Source organism: Belonocnema kinseyi, chromosome 8 (assembly GCF_010883055.1).
Source record: "Belonocnema kinseyi isolate 2016_QV_RU_SX_M_011 chromosome 8, B_treatae_v1, whole genome shotgun sequence".
Taxonomy (NCBI): domain Eukaryota; kingdom Metazoa; phylum Arthropoda; class Insecta; order Hymenoptera; family Cynipidae; genus Belonocnema; species Belonocnema kinseyi.
The window spans coordinates 108,955,444-108,979,189 of NC_046664.1; the positions used below are offsets into that span (position 1 = coordinate 108,955,444).

The 23,746-nt window shown below is 32.6% G+C and overlaps 1 protein-coding gene across 5 annotated transcripts in view; it reads left to right on the top strand.

Annotated features, from left to right (window-relative positions):
• LOC117177790 overlaps window positions 1-23,746 on the top strand; it is a 177,961-nt gene that overhangs the window by 62,888 nt on the left and 91,327 nt on the right. For 4 of the 5 annotated variants that reach the window (XM_033368714.1, XM_033368717.1, XM_033368716.1 and 1 more), the window contains 2 exons: window positions 10,149-10,368; window positions 19,422-19,542. In XM_033368714.1, the coding sequence (XP_033224605.1) occupies window positions 10,149-10,368; window positions 19,422-19,542 (341 nt within the window). The remainder of the gene's footprint in view (window positions 1-10,148; window positions 10,369-19,421; window positions 19,543-23,746) is intronic. The other variant, XM_033368715.1, reaches the window with a different exon arrangement.

Genomic DNA, 23,746 nt, shown 5'->3' on the forward strand with positions numbered 1-23,746 from the left:
TCCAACTTAGCAATTTTGCCCAAATTCCTGATTTACGAGAACAATTTACATAAAGTAACTAAATGTGTAACTCTTCTAACTAAACGTTTTACCAAATCCAAGAGTACACTTTCTTTGAGTTTAATATATTCTCTATTCACTCGTTCGCCTCAAGAATTTTTTTTCCGTGTACTTAAATAGGGGCGGTTTTAGAAAATCAGTACCCCAATCAAAGCATTTTATCAAACCGTTTTTATGGTGCTATTTCAAAATTATAAAAGAATAGGTATTGCAAAACAAATCACAAACAATAAATTTAGTAAAAATTGAAGGATGTTGGTGCCAAGTTGATAGCAGCGGCCCTGATATAGGGGACTACGCTGATTAGTCACTTCCAATCGCGTCTCATTTGAAAACTACCGATCAGAGAAAAATGTAGTCTCAACAAAAAAATAAGTTTTTTGCGCTTTATCTAACTATATAGAACCAAAAATTAAGGGTGTTGTGGCAAAAGCATGTAAGGCCTTCGAGACGAATTTTTTAGGAGAAAAAAAAACCTCTTCAAAAATGAAATTCTAATAAAAAAATAATAAAAAATGAGAAAGTTCATTCGAGATTTGATGGAACTCTACGCGACAAACAGAAGGCTGAAAAGTGAAAAATTTAAATTTGAAAAACTGTTTCTTTAAAAAAAAAGTATGTGGGCTTCTACATGAAAAAGATCCATATAGCCAGTTCTAGTTAAAGAGATATTCACGTTTTTCTAAGTTGAGGTCAAAAGTAAGATTTTCAGTTTTGTGTGAAGGGTGATACTGGGACCTATAGTGAATCAGTTGGGACATACTCATACCCAAAAAATAAGTGGAAGTGGGTATATCCCATGTGAAAAGAAAAAGTATAACGCGTGTGCTTATGGTTTCATTTTCTAATTGTCAGTTTTAGAAACCACTTTAGGTTCGAATTTGGATATATCCTTTAACCACAATGTTCGGTAGAACTTCAGAGAATTTCTAAGCGAATAAAACGTGTTTAAAAAAATATATCACTTACATGGTGATGCCGTGACACCCTTTACATATTAAATAAAAGTAAATTCGAAAAGCTCGACAAGAAATGTAAATTTTTATGTTACTTTGTTTACACAGTATGTGGCATCTTTACACTCAAACATTCAGTCCTTCTAAGGGAAACGTTCGCGTACTAGATTAAGATATAAATAGAAATCGTAATTCATCTTAAAATTCCAGGGGCGTGCTATAAAATATAGTATTAATATAAAAAAGACAACATGTTAATAAAACGATTGGTTTTACATTCAGATGTATATTTATGTACTTTATTGTTAAAATAGTTGCAATTTTTTAGTGTCAGGTACCTAGTATACTATATTAACAGATATCAATTCAAAAGTATGAAAGTAATTTCCTCATGGAATTCCTCGTAAATATTAATACGTGGAAAACCACGTCGAATTTAACGTAGAAGGTATCAAATGTACATGTGGATTTTCACGTGGTTGAATAAATCACGTGGATTTCTACGTGGAAATCTTCGCCGGCGAATTCGTAATACAACCCAGACGTGGGAATATTTAAATCTTTGAACGCGAAATTTAAAAAACCCCGATTACAGTTTGTGAATATACAGTTTGTGCGATATAGTACAGAGTTATTAGAAGGAACTTGTGAGGTGAAAATTTCTTATTGAATGAAAGTTTATAAACCCTAAATTCAGTTTCTTTTTTTTACAGATTTTAAAAGTCAAATGAACTTCTAAAGTTATTACCTTTGTTTCAAAGCTGCAGTTTCATAATAGTAAAATATGTTTCCAATCAATTAAAACAATCGGGTTTTAAGGTTAATCTAGGATAACTTTTTAATCCTGGACTTATTATAGTGATGCTAAACTTCTTGTTCTTGCTCATTAGCCTAATTTCTCTTATAAAGTAATCGAAACTAATTTCATGGGTGGCTAAATATTATAGTAACATAAAGTGCAGCAAGCGTGATTGTAATATTATAAGAAAGCTGATACCGTTTTGTATCCTTCAGATGTCACATTTTTCATATTCTAATAGGTAAATATCTTGAAATTTTACTCACATAGTACATTCGCGTCATTTAATCTTAATTCTAAGGTGAACATTCCAACAAGTGCGCAACTGGCAAAATCGTTCGAAGGAATTTAATTTAACCGCTGAACTCTCTTTTTCTTTTCATATCGACCGTGCTGCATTTTATCCTCATTTCCACGCTATTTTCTTTCACGTAAGTGTGACTCAGCGACTAAGGTTTCTATCTCTTTCTTTCCCTTTTTTCGTTTATCCTACCCTTATTTCTATACATTTTTTTCTTTCAAACTTTCTTCTCTATCTTTGCTTTTCTCTTCGAACATGATTCAATTTCACATTATTATTGCGCTACTTTATAATTGTGTTTTCATTTTTTTTCTCTTCTCCAAATTCCTTTGAAGCAAAGTGTAGAGACATAGAGCATCAAGTTTATAGAGAATAGGATCAGTGTGCAGGGTGTTCTGAAAAATGAATTAGATTTTTCGTGTCGGTAATTTTCAGAAAGGTTTTGTGCCATGGTAATTTTTTCATAAACAATAACCATTAAAGAATTTGAACAAATATTTTTGAAATACATTTTTTTCTTTTCTACATTTCGTTATACACTTATTAATAGGAGGTGAAAAATACTAAAAAAAACTGTCTAGCTGAAACTTGTCGTAAACTCATCTTTGTAGAAGAAATATACCGTAGCAGTAACCGTAAACAGAAATTTTCAACGTTGCAATTTTTTAAATTTAGAGAAATTCCGATCAGACACCCTGTATATGAAATTCTATGGAATTTAGGAAAGGAAATCGGAGTACCGGAAAGCTCCGTCCGGTTGGGAGACAACTTTTAGGCTAGAGCTAGGAATCTCCAAGTTTTCTTGCCGGATGTTCCTTAGACTCGAAAAAACCCTACGTGTACATCCTCCTAGAAATAATCGATTGGACACGATTAATAGCGATTAAGAGTAATCAAAAGTTGAATCGATTTAAATTGTTACTAAGTGTGCCAATTGTTCCCAATCGGATTGAATTGAGTAAACACACTTGCCTGAAATACGCCCTCTGCAGTTTTCGTTTGTAACACACATGACGCGCAAGCGTTTATTGGTTGGATATTAAATTTTTAGTAATTTAACAAAAGTTTTAAGTACAAAAAAATATAATGTTTAGGCGGTACACCGAATAAAAAGTTAAAAGTATAAGGATTAACAGCATGTAAAAATCATATTGTTTAACGATGTGACAGTGATGTAGTATGATTATCAAGTAGGTAGTTTCATTTATCCGGTATATTATTGTGAAAAATTTATTTACTTCTTTTTAAATTCATATTCTTGAAATTTATTTATTTACCTGAATAAAAAACCGCTTGTCAATAATAAATTGCAAAATCAAAATGATTGAAAACGATTGGAAACATTATAGAATGTAGTAAAGTTTATTTTTGGTCTTTGCATCCAGTTGTCATTCTCATAATTTCATCAAATCTTATGTAACCGTATGGACGTTTTTCGACATTTTAGTATATCAAAGAATAAGGGTTTAATTTTTAATTTACGAATCGTTTTAAACTTTAAGTTTGAAATGCTTAAATTAAGAAATTATTAAGTTTAAACGCAAGCAGGTTAGAATCCCGAATTTTAAAATGCTATTTTTGAAGACTACATTTTTACTAATTCAAATGAAATCGAAACAAGATTGAAAATGTATATTTTGTCTTAAAAATTTGGGAAATGATAGCGAACATGCTAACGGACGTCCCCACACACTTTTTTTGTGGGTTAATTAAAAAAGTTTTAGTTTAGCAAAATTTGATTAATTTACATAGCGCTTAGGAAATATAGTATCGATTTTTTCAGTGTTACATTCCCCGGCTTTTTACCTAGGATAAGAAATATTTTGCCTTTAAAATCTTGGAAATGATAGCGAATATACTAACGGACGTCCGCGCACACTTTTTTTGTGTTTTTTTTATCGAAAAATTTTTGATATTGCTAAAAACGTGCGTGTATATTTCGAGGTTATGTGTGTTACAATTCGCCCGAGCGTTACTTCCAAACTACACAATATTTTTGGACGAAAACTTTGGACTTACAAATAAACATAGTAACTAATCTCCCGGAACTAACTTTGTTTGCAGGCAATCAAAAAAGTTTATTTGATATATAATTTCCTGATTATCAGAAAGGCAGAGATGAAAAACGACATAACCTCAAAATAATGCCTATGCATAAAATTTTTATTTAGCACAATAATTTTTGTTTGTTATTATCCCTCAAAAAAGAGTCCGGGGACGTCCGTTATAATATTTTATAGCATCTCCGAAATTAGTTTTTAAAAACTTTCATTTTTTTTGAAAAAAGACGGGGATACTGTAAATATCACATGCCCTTATGAACGTTTGAACTCGAAATCGCTGTTTGAAATGTTTTAATTAAATATTCAGAACACTTAGTGATCAGAAAACTTCCACTTCCATTGAATTAATTTGCAATTTAGTCTTAAATACTTTAAATAACAAAATTTTCAGCTTCAAAAACTTAAACTTTGAATTTTATTAACTAGTGTAAACAATTTTTAATCAGGAAATTATTCCCGATTTTGTCTTCGATTTTAGTATATTATTCGTAAGGTATTACGAATAATATAAAAAGTTGGTTTTACATCAATCATTAGTGGTAAAGGGGAAATCATAATCTAACGATTACCGAATATAATATCACCGACATTGAAGTAAATTCACTGTTCAATTTAGAATGAATTTTGCACATCATTTTGAGTACTTATATTTCAATAAACTAAAAATTTAGAAAGTGGAATTAATAAAAGCTTTTTTTATTATATGACACATTTATGTGTTAATAATTCCGAATAATTAAAAATTGAAACCTCTTCCTGAAAACAATTTAATCTCTAATATTAATTTCTAATTGTTTGATTTTATTCAATTAATAACAGCTTGACATTTTTAAATAATAAAATAATACTTTAATTCCGAAAAACTAAAAAAACTGTCTAAATAATTCCTGCCAGACAAAAGTGCTGCCATTACGTGGCAAATTCCAAGACCCGATTGGGAACAATTGGAAATGCAAAATGCTCAATCATTGCCAATCGTTTTGGCACAATTAAGAAACATGATTCGGAATGATAGAGATATTAGTTACATTGTTTCTTATCGACCTCAATTGATTATTTCTAAAAGAGCAACTCACGACTCTCCACCAATCCGCTCGAAAGACTCAAGACCCAGAGGAAAAAGAATAATAAAGAAAATACGAAAAAAAGAGTTAAATATAGAAAGAAAATTAAAAACGAATATATAAAAAGGAACATTCTAGTAATAATCAATTGAGATCGATAAGAAACAATATAACTAATATATCAATCGTTCCGAATCGTGTTTCTTAATTGTGCCAAAACGATTGACAACGATTCAGAATTTTGCATTTCCAATTGTTTCGAATCGGGTACTTGGAATTTGCCACGTGATGGCAGCACTTTTGTCTAGCGGGAATTATTTAAAGGCAGTTATTTACTTTTTCAGAATAATCTAAATTTGCAACAGTATATATTATAAAAAAATAAATAAACATTTTGTAAATAATTCTTAGCAGATGAAAGTGTTGCTACGTAAAAAGTTGCTAATATTATTTTATGTTAAAAATAAAAAATCAGATACACGATAGAAATAAAAAAGTTGATTTTGTGATAATAAAGCAAAATTGTTATTTTTTATTATGAGCTCTTGGATTGTTTACTTTAATAAAAATGTTTATAAAATGTTATAAGTTTTAAAATCGGTTAAGATTAAAAAAAGAGTAAGCGAATAATTTAGAAACGAGAAACTTTAAAAAAGCGATTAAAGTATTATTTTATTATTTAAAAACGTCCAGCTGTTATTAATTGAATAAAATTAATATTAGAGATAAAATGTTTTTTTGTCAGAAAGAGATCTCAATTTTTTATTATTCGCAATTATTAAGACATAAATTCATATTATAAAAAAAAGTATTTATTAATTCAACTTTCTAAATTTTTAGTTTATTAAAATATAAGCACTCAAAGTGATGGACAGAATTCTTTCTAAATTGAACAGTGAATTTACATAAATGTCGGTGATTTTATATTCGGTAATCCTTAGATTATGACTTCCCCTCACACCAGTGAATAAAATTCAAAGTTTAAGTTTTTGAAGCTGAACATTTTGTTATTTAAAGCATTTAAAACTAAATTGCAAATTAAACCAATCGAAGTGGAAGTTTTCTGATCACTGAGCGTTCTGAATATTTAATCAAAACATTTCGAATAGCGATTTTTGTGTTTAAACGTTCATTAATATATGTAAAAATGACAAGCCTTCTAAAAACTTGTTTATTGATAAAGCATTTGAAATTGTACGATATGGATTCAGAAGCCTTTAATTTTGTTTAATTTAAAATTATGCCATGTGAAATTTAAGTAAGAAAAATATACATTTTTAATCTTGTTTCGATTTGATTTGAATTAGTAAAAATGCAGACTTCAAAAATAGGATTTTAAAATTTAGGTTTCTAAACTGCTTACATTTAAACTTAATAATTTCTGGATTTTAGAATTTCAAACTCAAAGTTTAAAACAATTCGCAAATTAAAAATTAAGCTCTTATTCTTTGATATGATAAAATGTCGAAAAACGTCCATTCGGTTACATAAGATTTGATGAAATTATGAGAATGGCAAGTGGGTATAAAGACTAAATATAAACTTTTTTCAGACTATCAAACAAAACATGTTAACAAAATTACAGAAATATGTGGCTATTAATCACAATGCTTCAGGAAGGAGAAAATATAAAACATTGCTGTGCTTATGGAAGGGAAACCATTTGTTGGGATGAATTCCACTCGTATTCAATTCAAATTTGAACCTAATGAAAACTAAATGAATCTAATGCTATACAATTAATAATTTCAAAATACTTTCAAAATATTGGCGCCATCCTATCTTCTATAATGGTTCGAATCGTTTTCAATTGGATATCCATTATTCTGAGTTGGGGGTTAAGTTTTCAATGCAGAATTTCGATTTTTCCTTAATTATTCACAAGCTATTTTTTATTCTGTGAAACAAATAAATTTCAATAATATGAATTTAAAACTAAGTAAATAAACGTTTTACAATAATATACCAGCTAAAACAAACTGCCTACTTGATAATCGTACTACATAACTGTCACATCTTTAAACGGTATGATTTTTATATGTTGTTAATCAATATACTTTTATATTTTCATTCGGTATGTCGTCTTAATATTATATTTGTTTTTACTTAAAACTTTTGTTAAATTACTAAAAATTTAATATCTAACCAATAAACACGTGCGCGTCATGTGTGTTACCTACGAAAACTGCAGACGGCGTATTGCAAGCAAGTGCATTTACTCAATTCAATCCGATTGGGAACAACTGACACAATTAGCATCAATTTAAACCGATTTCACTTTTGATTACTCTTAATAGTTATCAATCGTGTGTAATCGATTATTTCTAGGAGGGGACGCGCGGAGGAACATCCAGCCTGACCTGGCACTAGTGCTTTTAGCGGATCGATGCTTAAACCTACCCCTTGCCACCCTTATGTCTTATACCTAGTAAAGCGTTAGAGAAAATTCACTTTCAAGGTCCTTGAGTTACACCTCGGATCTTGAGCAGAATCCTTTGCGGGCTGAGAAAACTCCAGGAAAAGTTATACGAATTTTAGAGATATCACTCAACTTTTTCCGGGATTATTAGGATTACACTGAACACAATTTCTCCGATACAAATAATTTTAAAGTAGTTTATTTAATTAATAATAATAAAGTCAGTTTAAATGACTAAATCAGGAATGTTCGTCTGGCAATTTTTTTTTTTATAAAGTAGTTTGAAAAACTCCAAATCCAAACTATTCAATTTTTTTATCAAAGTATTTTCAAAGTTTTGTTGTTGTGATCTGTTTTTTAATATTTTATATTAAATATTAGATCCAGATACCTATATTACATTTTTATATACAATTTTTTGGCTAAACTTGATGGATTTTGTAAAAAATCAAGATTTTAAAATAAAAAATAAAATTCTTTGTTAATTTTGATTCGGAAAATTAGTAAATGCCTACTTTGCTTTGGGAACTTCTCCCTGTCTAAAAAAATTTAATTTTGCTCATGCAATGCTTTTCATCCACAATTTGTTCCAGAGTACAAAATGCCTGATTCCTTAAATCGTTAGATTCTGAAAGTCAAAATATGCACGAAGACAATAAAGCATCAAGCAATTTGGAACAAATCTCTCCAAACAAAGTTTTTCACGCTTTTTAGTTTATTCTAAAAATGCCTGTCTCTCTGTACCCTTTAGGAAGCTGAAGATAGGAGGGGAATTGTGTATTTTTTGACTTTTCTGAAATATTTATTTAAACATTGGGCCCCTTTGAAATCGAATTATTTTAACATAAAACAAGAAACAAACTTTGTAAGTGATTGAAGGATTTATTGAATGCCGTTCTTCCGTCTCTAAAATTCAGAAATTTCGTAGTTCTTCCGACTAAATTGTCTTTCTTATTCAAAAGTAAAATTCTTGAAAATAGTCCCAGCGGCTTAAGTAAACCAATTCGCAAAAGTCACTAAAATAAACAATCACCAATTGAAATTTTCGTTTAAGTAACGAAAAGTATTTATATTTGAGAAAATTAACCTTGACCCAAACCACCTTGCTTTACCTTTTAGACTTTTAGAGTCCAACTGCTAAAAATGCTTCTTTTAAATTTTGTTACAAAATTTACTTTTATTTCGTAAAATAAAGTACTCAGATAACATAAAAAAGATATATTCATGATTTTTTTAACTATTAATTTAAAAAGAAACATTTTTAGCAGCGCAATAAATTCGAAGATATTACTAATTATAAAAACAAATGTCGTTTCTTTTGATAAATAAAGGATCTTATCTTTTAAGAAATCTTCGAATTTTATTTAGTCTGATGCCGATAAGTAATATCGTTGAATCACTTGTGAATGAGATTGAACAGCACAGGCACGATTAATCAGAGACAAATTGGAGACTTTATAGTAATAATTAGTCAGCGATAGAGTACACGGGAAATTTTTCATTTTCTAACAGAAGGCTATTTCTCTAAAAATAAAAATAGCTAATAAAAAGGAAGAATGAGCGATGAAATCAGAAAAGGAAAAGTACATTTATTTTTGATAAAAGGAACAATATCAAATTCATTCTGTCATCAATGTTGTTGTCTCCAACCGCTGGATTAATATTCTCGTTTTGCACTGAATTTAAACAATTACTCTTTCCCGTGTGCTTGGTTATTAATTGCGTTTATACTTGCATTTATTTCCATGAATGTGTGAGTTTTTATAGATGAATATTACGACTAAATATTCACGAGACTAACCACATTGCATGCAAATATTTTGTGCAAGTAAAAATTGATGTTGATTGGCTGATCTAAATATATTTTGTAAAGTTAATATTACGTGTTGAATATTATTGTTTAGTTCACAACTAAAGCATCTTTTTATAATAAACAAAATTTCTTTTTTATATATATTTTTTGGTGAATTTTCTTGATAAATTAACATTTGTTCAATCTGATACTTTGGAAATTAATTAAATTTTGTTGTTAAATTCATTCAAATATATTATACTTGACCTTATGAACTAAAGAACAAAGAGTAATAATAAATTATTTTATGAAAGTTCCTTAATCTCTATAAATTATCATAAAAAAGTCATGTGAGGAACTTGATCTCGTTTAGCTCCAGGATTCCTACAAATGACTTTGTTATCTGAATAATTTTACAATCTCTTACTTAGTACTCATGAATGCTATAACTTGAAGCACAAAGTACAATTTTGAAGAAACTTTTCAGCTTCAAAAGTGCCCTGTACGTAGAGAATTTATTTGACTGATTGTGAGTGGAATTGCTGAATCGAAGGAGGATGAACGATTAGGGGTTGTAATTGCATGGAAGGGGATGTGAATGAAAATATGATTTGTTCCGGAAATCCAATTAGACCATGAGGAAAAATTTTGTAATGTAATTTCACTAATCCTTTTTTGACTGCGTCACCTGTAGAAGATGCACGTGTACAAGAAAACGCTCCAGGCAATGATTTATCCGATCTCGTCTACCACACCTCACAACTTTGTTACCTGGACTGCCACTTCTCCGACCTATTGTTATGAGTGTGAAGGATTGCTTTGGGGTATTGCAAGACAAGGAGTAAGATGCATGGAATGTGGTGTCAAGTGCCACGAAAAGTGCAAGGATCTGCTCAATGCTGATTGTCTTCAAAGTGAGTTAAATTTATTTTATTTCGTAAAAACCAGAATTTTTTTAATTTATCTCAACATGTCGGAAATTGGCAATACATGCATTTTTATCAGTCAAAAAATGCCTAAGTATTAAATTGAAATAGAAAATAGCATCAATACGTTGCACAATGAACTAATTTCGCAAAGCGGCTCGGCGTGCGGGCAATATATTTAAATTTGACATTGAATTCTTATATGTACTTTTTAATGTTCTTATTAATTGAGCGTCTGGATTAAATAATTCGCTGTGCGCGAAAACTGGTACAAGTATTGTCCAAGCGTCTCCTAGGACGGAAATTTTAGAAGTCACGCAATTAATATTTTTCGAATATAAGCTTGTTAGAAACTGACGAGACGGAACTTTTCTCTATTTTCTGTTTCTTTATCGGATAAGTATTTTTAATAATACGCATACAAAACTTAAGAAATTATGCCCTAATTTCAATTACTTTGTAAGAAATAAATCGACGTAAATTGGGCAAATATTATTGGAACTGTTTGAAACTTCGATTTAGACACGAAATATACTCTAGAGATGCCTAAAAACTGAAGAAAAAATTGAATATCGCCTATTGTATCATAATATTTCATTACAAATTGAGACAGATCGGTAACTCCGTTCTTTGAGTGTCGTCGACTTTTTCCCCCTTGATACGTTTTTTTCGGTGAAACTGACAAAACCGGGTAACCGATCTATTTCAAACAGTTCCAATAATATTTGCCAAACTTGCGACGTTTTATTTCTTAAAACCTAACTGAATTTAGGAAATAAATTTGTAAAGTTTTTCAGACTTATTATTAAAAATATTTATCTGATGAAAAAAAATAAAATAGAATAAAGTGCCGTCTTGACATTCTCTACAAGCTTATATTTGAAAACATTTTTCGCGCCTTTGGTGAATAATTCGATCCGGACGCTCAATTAACGATGCCGTTTATTAATATTATTACATACGTAATTGAAGTACTCAACAATGAATAGAATTACAAAATAATTACAATATAACTGGTTAATGAGAATTGATGAAAACAACGAAAGATGTTGAAAGAAAGAAATTTTTGTTGAGGAATCATGAAGAAGTCAGTTTTTATTCAACTGATATTAATCATTCATCCCTTCGAAATATTTTTTTATTGGGCGTTTTTATTCCTTTCTTCAATTTTTATTCCTTTCTATTCAAGGAAATTATTCATCAATTTAATTTAATTGCTTGTTTCTTAAATTTTTTATATAAATTAGTTGCAACTTTGTTTTAAAACTATAAATTTCAGTACTGAAACTGCTATAGAGTGGTCTTCAGTGAAATACCCAATGAATTTTTATGAGATATTTGATGCTAAGGTAAATTCGCCTATTGGCTGTGTTACGATTGTGGGCACATCAAGACGTAACTAGAATTCTGATTAAATTAATCATACATTCTGATTAAAACAATTAGAATTCTGACTTCATTAACCAGAAAAAATAGTAAGGGCATGTTTAACCAGAATTCTGGTTGATTTAACAAGGCATTTTTTTGAGTGTATTACATGTTACAGACCTGCCCATGTATTTTCTCTCCAGCTTACAATCAGGGAAATGATGAAATAGGAATTTTTTTAATCATTTGATAATATTGTTGCGCATGGCGGATTGGTCAGTTACAGTCGCTAGCCTTTAAGAAAGAATATTTTTTAAATATTCACAATGTTATACTTATCACAATGTTCACCTTATTACTCAGGTATTTAAATTTAGACAAAGATGGTGCTAGTGCACTCGAACAAAGACGACAGAATTTAATTATGCGATTTATGAAGATTACAAAAAGATTTGCAATGTGGTACTTTTAAGTGACATAATTACAATCAAAATTGAGGATATAAACAAAGTGAGGAAACAGCAAGTCTTTGTTAAATCAAATTTTATCAATCAATGTAGATAACTTTCTAGCAGTTAAATGTATGGTTTATAAATGTTTCGAATGTAAATCACTTTAATTGTTATTAAATTGGTTTTGAATAACTTTGAGTTTCTAAGTTAAAGTTACATGTAAGAATAATTAAATCAAGAGCCTCTAGTCATCGGCAACCTATATTACCCAATTCAATTGTATTTGGTTTGACTTCTGCTATCTTCTGATCTCGCTTACATCCCAAATTTTAATTTCTTTATTGTACTAAGAAATGCCATGTTGACAAATTTGGTGTAATCTTCATAAGTTAAATAAATATTAGTTTCCTTCATGGCAACTGCAAGTTAACCATACTTGTATGTCTAATAAGTCAAAATAAATAATCTTACCGTCAGCCGCCATCTTTGTATAAATATAATATCAGGGCAACAAGGTGAACATTATAAATATTTTAGAAATGTGTTTTTCAAATGCAAACGACTCAAACTAGCGAAACCACCATGCGCAAAAATATTACCTATTAATTTAAAAAACTTAATTCTGATATATTTATTTCTCTAGATGTAAGTTGGGAGGAGGGGTACATGGGAAGGTCAGTAATACGTGAAATAATGTGCTAAATGCCTGTAATTAATTCAAGAGCTTCGTAAAAAAATGTTATATATATTTTTTAAACCTGAAGAAGAAAATTAAGCAATCGTTTCCATCTCCAGTTAATTTAATTTGACCTTAGTATAGATGAATTAAAGCACATATAATTACTCGATCCTCTTTCATTAAATTATAATTTTATTTTCAATACTTGTAATTTTTTATTATTTAGAATTATTTTGTATCGCACTCTTTCAAGAATAAATTGTAATTATATTCAAAAATTCATTATAATTTTTATTTTTCAACTCTTACAGAGAAATTAAAGGAAAATACTCAGATAAATCCCATGAAATGGAAATTTCTTTTTTCTGCTTTGATGAAAAGCTTTAAACAGTCAAGAAAATTGATTATTCTTTAAATATCGCATTTCCGTCCTAAAACCCGTTTAAAATACCTAAATCTTTTTTATAATAAGAAAAAATATAGAATAATTTTCTCACAAAGAGACAAAAATTGCGCTTCAAAATTTCGAAAGATTGACAGCTCACGATTACCCGCAACACATTGATGTACATCATTCGAGCCCGATTGTAATCAAAAATATTGTTCTCCATACACTTCATATAGAAAGAGCTCAATTTATTTTTATAGCTAATTAGCAATATTCTGCTTGAATATAAATACCTCAAAATGGAACTGCCAGCCCTTTACTTTTCCCGATTTTTCCTTATTTTTTGCAGTCCTTGGGAAACAACAAATAAGTAAATTTATTATATTAAAGTGATCATTAGGGTTTTATATCTACGTGTAAATTGCTCAATTGAGTCATATTTTTTAAACAACAACCAAAGATATTAACACGTGGACGAGCTTACCGGTTAATTAGGACACTGAATATTCTCGTATAATATATATTTAAAATAAAGGGTTAATTTGATTAAACTTTTACTCGGGTGAACGCGGTTTTACATCATAGCCACGGACTAAGTCAAGTAACTGATGAGATTAGAATGTTATAAGTTAATTCAAATAATTTAATACGATGCTTGAAACCTCCTAAGATGATGTTATAGGTATACAATTACGAGCGGCCACGAACGTTGGAGGTCACAACAGTCACCTCTGGATACTTTCTTAGAGCTACTATCTGCCACTCCACGGGTTTTTAGTCGCTCGCTTCCTGATGGTCAAGAACGTTTCTTACAATGCGACAGGTGTTTAATAAAACCGCCTTCTAAACTGCTGCCAATACCCTACTGACTCCTAAATGTTCAAGATATTCAGTGCATCTTGCGTGCACATTTCATGTAGCTGAAATCATAATGGGATGAATAGATGCATGATTCACATTCCTCCATATGGTCTTTACTTCATACCTTAAATCGCTATATTTGTGGATCTTGGTTCTATAGGTTGACTGCAAATTTCGGTTAAGCGGACAAGCAATGTCGATGATGTAGACTCTTCTACCTTTTTTTCTCGCATCACGATGTCAGGTCGATTGGCCCGAATGTAATGATCCGTTTGGATAGTAACATTCCAATATAAGATGTAATCTTCGCTTTCTAAACCAAGCATTCGAATGTATCCTAGGTTTAGGACAAGTCGTTGATGTATAATGCCCGCTACATCATTATGTCTGTGCGTATATTCTCTCTGAGCCATTACGCGGCAGCCATCACTAATATGCTCCATGGATTCGTTGGTATCTCCACATAAGCGGCACCGGTCAATCACGTATTGATGTAAACCACGTTTGCGATAATTCCTGATGCTGACAACCTTGTCCTGTACTGTAATGACGAATTCTTCCGTCTCTGGATACGGAACACCGTTTCTTAGCCAAATATTAGATGCCTCACTATCCACTTCATTTTGATCTAACGTGTTAAGGTGCTCGCCATGGATGGATTTCTGCCTCCATTGTATTTCTAATTCCTCTATGGTTTCTGCCCTGATATTCAAGGCCCCATCTGAGTACAAATTTAAGGGCATGTAGTCAAGATACGCTCGACAGATGGTACTGCAAAGCGCAACATTTTGTCTGCTGTCAAAATAGGCTCGCAACTGTATAACTTGTGACGCACACAGTTTTTTGACATCTACAACGCCCCTACCCCCTAAATGTCGTGGTAGAACTACCCTTTCAATCGCTGAATTTCTGTGGTGCATTCGGTGCTTTTTCATTTCTATGCGAACAATTCTGTTTAACTTTTCGAGGTCGGTGTTAGACCATTTTATGAGCCCGAAGGAGTACGTGAGGACAGGGATGGCATATGTGTTGATCGCCCTGATTTTGTTTGCCGAGTTGAGAAAACTCTTCATAATTAATCTGAGTCTCGTAGTAAAGGCAGTCATTAGGCTTGTCTTAACTATCGTATGTTGAATACCCTTAGATTCAAGAATACCAAGATATTTATATGATTCGCCTACAGCCATTGCCTCGATGTCATTTTCGAACTCGTTCTCTAAGTCTGCGGTCCCTAATTCCCCTCTGATGAAATTCACTGTTCTACATTTATCTAGTCCGAACTCCATGTGGATATCTTTAGAAAACTGCTGTGGAACATCGATCACGTGCTGCAGTTTCTGGGCTGAACTAGCGTACAACTTCAAGTCCTCCATGTAAAGAAGATGGGTCACTTGATGACCATCCTCATTATCATGAATTTTGAACCCATGAGACATTCTGTTTAGTGTTTTACTCAATGGATTCAACGCTAAACAGAACCATAGTGAGCTGAAGGAGTCTCCTTGAAATATACCCGTCGCCAAGCGTATTGATCTAGTTATCCTTGGTTGTCCATGATCAAAATACTTGATTCTTGTACCCCAGAGCCTCATCGCATGGCTGAGAAAGTCAATAATGCGTGGACAGATTTTGTAAAGTTTTAAGACTTCATGCAAATAGTCATGCGGCACGGAAAGAAACGCTTGCTTGTAGTCAATGTATGCAATATGTGAGTTCCTTTGATGCTTACGAGCTCGAGTCATGGCAACCGCGTCTATATTGACTAGATCTTTACAAACTCGCGAGTTTTTAGAACATCCAAGATGCGCACTCGTCAGGTACTTTTACGAGAAGTTGTGCACCATGTCCGGACCTGGAGTTTTCCAATTACTTCCCCTTTTCGAGACCGCTGTTAGCCATATCTAGCTAGTCATATCTTCCAATTAAGGGACTTCCGTGCCTTGCTGGTTATTTGGCTTTACTCTCAGTTCACGATAGGACCTTCTTTCATCTGTCTAAAAGTTTCGATTTTGTTGCCTTCGTGCACTACTTTTCTTGTACCGACTCAGTCTGGCAGTAAAAACATCAAGTCTCTGTCGTTGAGTCTAAAATTTCATCCAATATTGCTGGTGTTAATGTCTCGATGTGCCAATGGTGGATGATTTTAGTAACATTATTTATCAGCTTTCTGGTTCTATTTCCTTTTTTATATTGAGTTAATTGACCCAATTTGCACCTTACTTTGCTGACATTCATATCCAACCTGATCTTCAATGGTCGATCTCGATCCCTTGCTGGGACAAAAACTTCATTTGCAGGCCTAGTTTTCCGGCCCAACGTTCTAACGGTTGCCACAGCTTCAAAGCACACAAGAGTTTGCACCTCTAACGCAGTTTGTGCTACGTTCAAATACGTAGGTAAAACCTTGCTGTCGAGATGTGCTACTAGAGCACGTAGATCATTTGTGGTGTTCATTTTGGGCAGAGAATGCCTTAGTGTTGGTTCTACATATCTAAACTCTAGTAAAGCATGACCAATATTCCTTTCCAGGTGCTCTAGTTTTTCTGGAATTTCCCTATCGACATCATCGTTAGTAATATCCGGATGTGGTTCTAATGGATCCGGTACATGATGTTCATTATCCCTAGCACCTAGGCCTTTAGCATCAATCAAGTCTTCGTTATCCACATCTTCCAAGGCGAGTTCATCAATAGGAAGCTGCTGTTCCAGTTCCATTTAGATAGCAGCTATTTCAACAGCCGAAAGCAGTCTGTTTACAGATATTGAGCGTTTTTGATCTGCTAGATTCTGCTTATTTATTCTTGTGGCTAGCTCTGGGTATTTAAGTAAGAAAAGTCTATGATGTTTTCCACGCTAAATCAACCAGTTGTTTAATCTCCATTGCTCGGTCTTCTGTAACGTGCAAATTAGTTCTGATGTCCTTCACCTTAGCGACAACATCTCTTAGTGCGACTTTTTGTATATTAGGATACTTTGCAGCAAATTTCGTTCTTAAATTGTATCCTTTTTCCATTTTCGTTTCAAACTTTGCACTTTTGTAATATAGACGCGCAAATTCCCCTTTCATTGTGGTATCCCAATTGATGCTCTACCACGGTATTTCTGTCGAGGTGGGTGGCTTTAAATAGTTAACTCTAGCCAAAGCATCCTCAGCAGGCACATTTGATGTTCCACTGCTTACCGTTTGTCGCAGATGATCTTGCTGGCCAGCAGCTTGATTAGTGAGATCTGCTTGACCATCTCGCAGCTCACCATCGCCACCGTCCCGCATGCTGTGGCCCCCAGCTGTGGATCCAGGTATCCAGGTATTCAGGATCCTCGGGAAGCGACAAGCGTTTCAAAATTTGAAATATGCACACCATTTTTCATTTATGGGTTTTGGTGTTCTACTTAGTCCTTCTCCTCTTCGTTATCAGCCTATTTGGCATGGGAAACCCTGTCAGTAGCAATGCTATCGCCAACATAGCCGTCAAAGTAATGAGAGGAAAGTTTAAGCCCTACCGCGACATTAAGCCATTTCCTTTCGGGGTAGACGTGACTCACTCGGCCGGGAAAGGAGTAATGTGAGGAAGGGATATAAAATGTTTAGATTGATCCAGAATTCTCGTGTTATTTACTTAAATAACACGTTTGTTCCGCAACGCTGCTCCGACCCAGGTTGCTGAGCAATCGCTCTGATTTTGTAAAATATGGCAAGAAATACCAGAATTTTCCTAGGAAATTTTAGATTGGCCTTAATGATTCAGGAATGGTTTTTGAGGCATTGAAGGAGGGGGAGGGGGTCGTATTGATTAAGTCGCAGACGGAAACCACCTTTCTAACGGTCATGGGACGTGGTTGAGGTTAAAAAGTTACCGCGATTTCGACGGTAGCGAATGCTATTTTCTATAATGGCACCCACTCTCGATAATATCAAGCAAGTGTTCTGACGACAAAATGTTAACTGTGTATACCACTGCAGGGTACCACTGGGAGCAAATACTATTTACGAAAATTACACTGGCTTCCAGTTAAACCGCAGTACATCACACCAACGGCCACGTATCACGACCATGAGATGAGGGGCCACAGGGCACGGCAAAAGCACAAAGATAGGCCGGCGAAACCATCGTGTGTATTGAGGACACGAATTGTCCCAAGGGAGATAGTTTTCGGCATCTATTTCGCAAGTTTTCCGGCATGTTTTTCGGACGCTGGTATGGCTTTAAAGTTACGAACCCGCGCAATAGAGTCGCACTTCCGAGAGCACCGATCATAAGGGCAACCATTTTAACCGAATATTCTGGGTACATTCGCCGAAGCTCCCTTATAAGTTTGTGAAACCTCTCCTCCTTTTCATTCTCTTTGGCAGTGATGTTTTGTAGTCTATCGGAGCCGAGAATACGATCACAAATATAGTTCGTTTCTCGAAATGCTAGGCAACGATGCCAGGCCTCGAGTGTGCAATGGAGACTGATACCCAGAAAATATATGTTCAGATAGGTAGACAAAACATCGGATTGACGAAAACTGACGGAGGAAAAAAAAGAGAAAGGAAAATTTTTCACCATTTTTTTAATTTTTTAAAATTAAAACAACATCCGTTTAGTTTCAAACTTTTAAATTTATCCTATAACATTTTATTTTAATTATAAGAAGTTGCCATTTCCCGTTTTAAAATTTAAATCCCCCAATTTTAATAAATGTGACAAAAGTTGAAATTTAAGAGAAATAGTAAGTAAAAGAACCAGCTAGAAATAAAAATGGGCTGATGTGAATGTAAGCTAGAATGTGAGTAAAATGAAACGCCGAGAAAGTCGACCAACAATTCTAGGCAAATGCACAAAGCTCGTGCTGAAATAGTACGGTTAACGAAAAAGGGACAAGTCAAGTGTGAACACTTGTTCTTTCTCGACAAAAAAAATAACAACGAATTCTCGTCTGTGTGAAATCTTTCTTTCAAATAAAAAATAAGCAAAAAAGCATCCATTATATTCACCCAACCGCCCTTTTTTGAAAAAGAAAGATAAAAATGCTTTTCTTAATATTCAAATTGACAATTGCTCTTTTATAAAGATAAATTTTTTTATTTTAAATTATTTCTGTGCAAGTTTAATTAAAGGAATATCAACCAATGATGTTTTTATTACCACAATTCATGATGTAAGAAATGTACAGTTAGTTGATAAGCTGAAAAATAAAGACATTATTATAAAGGGTGTCAATTGCTCATTAGTAAGTTCATCGTGAAGCATAAAGCTCAGGCGCCTTTGCTCTTGTTTTCTTAATTTATACCTATCGTTTCATATTCCAGGAGCGGCCGAGAAAAGTTCGAAACATGGAGCAGAAGATAAAGCGAACAGTATAATCACCGCCATGAAAGAGAGGATGAAGCAGAGGGAACGAGAAAAACCGGAAATCTTCGAGCTTATCCGGTAAGTCTGCTTTTAATGCTTCCATCATTTTCGTTTTTACTTTGTGACAGCACAATGATGTAAAATGTATTCACTATCTTGTTCTTTGAAATTCTTTTCAAATTCTCTATCAATTCTCAACCAAGATTTCGAGGATCCAAAATTGAATCTATGTTAACACAATTTTAAATTTATTCTCACTAAATAGCTTACGGAATATTTTTTCCGTAATCAAATATTGATAAAGATAATAAAATATAAATATTTAAATCGCGATATAAAATAAATTAAATAGATGCAGGGAGTCTACTTACTAAATTTGTAATTACCTGATAAAACTCGCATTTAATATTTATTATTGCATTATCCCTCGTATAATTTGAATCCACTGTTATTTGCTAGTTTAGAGAATTTAGCTCAATCGGTTGAAATATAGACAGGTATATCTTCATTGCCTATGCACCGTGGAAGTTATAAATTAATTACTCCAACATTTCAATTTTAAAATCAGGTCAAACCATTGTTTTCCAAACAAGTTTAATTAAAGTCGCAATTTCAAGTTAAGAGTAGATTTGTTATTTTTCAAAAGCCATTGTTCTTACTTGTTAGTTTAAATTCACAGGAGTACATAAAAAGGCCCCATCTAGTTTCATTGATCTTATTCCAATATTAACAAAGAAAAATCCACAACTTGGACTCTGCAAATTGAAACACACTTTTGTGAATTATTTTCCAAGTCCCTGTGGACATTTTGCTTAAAATTTCCATTAAAAAATGTTAATCACTGGAACAGATTTTTACCCTGAAAATAAAATGCCCACTATTCGGGGCTTTCATCGCACTTTTTATCTTTTGGAAATCTTTTAATATATTAGAAATAAGTTTTAAATTTTAAGAGTTGCTGTCTAATTTAAGAAAAGACATATTACAGTATTTCTAAACAGATCATGATAAATGATACTGAGTATATAATCTAATATCTAAATTACTTACTTAATTTAGCGTTTGGTCGTTATTTTCGAAATGATTCCAAGAATTACAAATGTTTGATGACTACATATACGCATATTGTGTATAGTGGCCGAATGCCACTTGAGACCACTTCGAAAATTACAATCTACGCCCATTAATTTTACGTAATCTTTTATTCAAAAAGGTTTAGAAACTGTAAATAATTGGCCTAAGAATATATGGCTACGATAACATGCATCAAAATATTTATAATCTCTATTCGTATAATTTATGACCTGCTATTTGCTAAACGTAAACATCTAAACTTGAGAGGATACATAAAAAGAATTCATTGCAAAATTTCAAATAGGAATTAGAGTTACTATTAATAATAAGATTGAAAATATAAGATGCTCTTAAGAAAACAAATGATTTCGAATCTTTAAATTGAAAGACCACAGATTTCAATCTTTTAATATTAGTTAGGATTAAAAATAAAAAATGTAGGGGCTTCTTTATTATAACTATTTGAAATTCAAAGCATTTCATTTTTATTTTAGAAAGCTTGGGCTCATTCAAAGATTACGTGAAGTCTTTTTGGTGATTCTAGACACACTTTATATAACGCTTCTTATCTAACTCCCCCCCCCCCCACCCTCGCTGATATGTTACGTAACGAAGAAATATAAAAACAGTTCATTTATATAAAAAATATACATCAACTTAAGAAACAAGAAAATTTGGAACTCACACATACGTATAAATACTTGACGACCCCACCCCCCTACCCTATTAGAGAATTACATGAAAAGGCATAGAAATATAATCATTTTAAAGTGAATTATTCAACTTAAAACAAGTAACAATGTAAAGCTTTGTTTTTTTAACGATTCAGAATTACAACTCTGAAATTTTTTGAGAATTAAAAATAAAAGTCACTAAAGTTTCATTGAATTAAATTTAGAAACTTTTAAGTATAAAAAAATTCTTTTTCTATTCAAGTTAGATGGTAATTTTTCAAATTTAGTTTGGGGTCATAGAAAAATTGGAAAATTAAAGGCCTTCAAATTTTAATAAACAAACATTTTCTGCAGTTTCCAAAAATAAAAAATGAAAGTTTTATTTTGAATTTTAAATCTTGAATCTTTGTAAAACCAAAAATAAAATAGAATACTTGAAGACAGAAACATTGTCAAATTAATTGATATTTGTATAAAAGAGGAGCCCTTTAATTTGATATAATCGTGAGTTTTAAGTGCTATAGATGAGTTTCAACATAACCCCCCCCCCCCCCCCCCCCCCGCGCAATAATAATCTTAGCCTTTTATTAGAAATTTGAATTGCGCCGCAAATGCGCTCATATAAAGGTATGCATGCGCCATTAATAACAGATTTTGCGCTACAAAGCCTTAAAAGTTATAAGAAGTGTTGCACGAGGGGAGGGGAGGCTGGAGACTGGAGCCCTCCTATTTAACAGATCGAATTTCAGATTGCATGACCTTGAATAACTCCTTATGCGCCTAAACGCGCTATTAAGCAAGATAACCGAGTTATTAGCGGCACATCTGAGAATCAGGATGGTGGGGCAGACTAGAGTGTTATTTTCTAAAACAAACAAATTTTTAATGCATCGATGCTATCTGTCATAACTTCAAATGTACTCAAATGCACCTCCAATACAAAATGTTCAGCAAGATAATTAACAAAGATCTCCTCTTGGGGAGAGGCCAGTGTAACATAGGTGTTAAAACCTCCAATGATATTTAATGAAAAATAATGGGCAGTCTTCAAATACGCTCATATGCGCCATAAAATTTTTCTGCATATTTAAAAAAAATTTGATCATATACGATAGTCATAAAGCACTTTAGAAAGTGATCCACCTCATGCTTATGAAACCAAATGACTTTAATTTGCAATGCCATTGTCGATAACGAGCTTTTCGAATAGGATTTGAAATACGCTCATATGCATCACCTTCAAAATTAAAAAGAAAACATAATTAATTCTCTCATTACCAAACTATCATCAATCCACCTGAAGCTGGTGACATAAAACGCCTTTAAGTTGCAATATCAAAATCGGTAGTAGGATTTCGATTGCGTTAATGTAAGCTACCTTCAAAATTAACAAAAAATATAATTAACCATTTTATTATGAATCCACCTATCATTGATCCACCCGACGCAGATGGCAACTATTTATGAAATCACATTCAGAATATAAGCGCATTTGAAGTTGTATCGGAAGGGATGAAGATAATTTCAAAATTAAAACATATTTTTGCAGTTGTCATCAATTTCCAGAGTGCTATAACTTCCATATCTTGGACAATTTATTAGATATGCAGAAGATTGTTACGTGACGGCCTGCATTATATGCCGCGAAATTTGTTACGTGTGTTATATTGCTAGAACACACTATTTTCTCAATTTTCTGAGCGGCTGAAAGATTGAGTAGTAGGACCATACTAGTTGACAGAAGATCGTTGAAGAAAAATTATTAATCAAATTGTACAAAAAAATTGGATCGAAAAAGGTTGAACCGAAGATTACTGCAGGACGGAAAATCGGTTTGTTTTACCCGATCGTTGGAGAACTTAACTCTATACAGAAGACAAAATTGAACTGAAGATTCGCAGCAAAAGACAAGACCCGGGTTGCATGAGTAATTCTCCCACTCCTGGAAGATTGGCAAGGGCTGGTCAGGAAGGGGCAGTTGAGGGTGGTTACTTTGGAGGAAAGGAAGGAAAGAGGCCCAAATCTACAAAATTTTAAGCTACTATAAATGACCAAAATTTTCCATGTCGTCACACAGCGGACGATGTGAAGGTAGGTGGAGAGACGCTTGGGTCTCGACCTTACCTGGAGGATAGCAATTCTATCATAATCCTCTAACTTGTAACTGAGGATTAACAGTCCCGAATGCAGTAAACTTTATTGTATGGTTGTTTAAACGAACTTGATAACAAAGAGACGAATTTGTCCAGGGTTCTAGGATCACTCCCTTACTAAGATATTTCGTCCGGATTTTAGAAATGAGTATGGCAAAAAAAATGGTCAATGCTATTTTCGATTTTTTGGAAAAGGTTGAGAAAAATAAAAAAAAGGAAAGTTTGTGCCATCTTCGAAGGGTAGTGGGAAAACCCAAGCAAATCCAGATTGAAGTTTCAGCCTTGAATCTACTATTATTTTTGAGAAATAAAATATAAAATCTGGTTGGTTAGCACATCAAATAGAATGACGAATTGTACTAAAATTAGGATTAAAACACA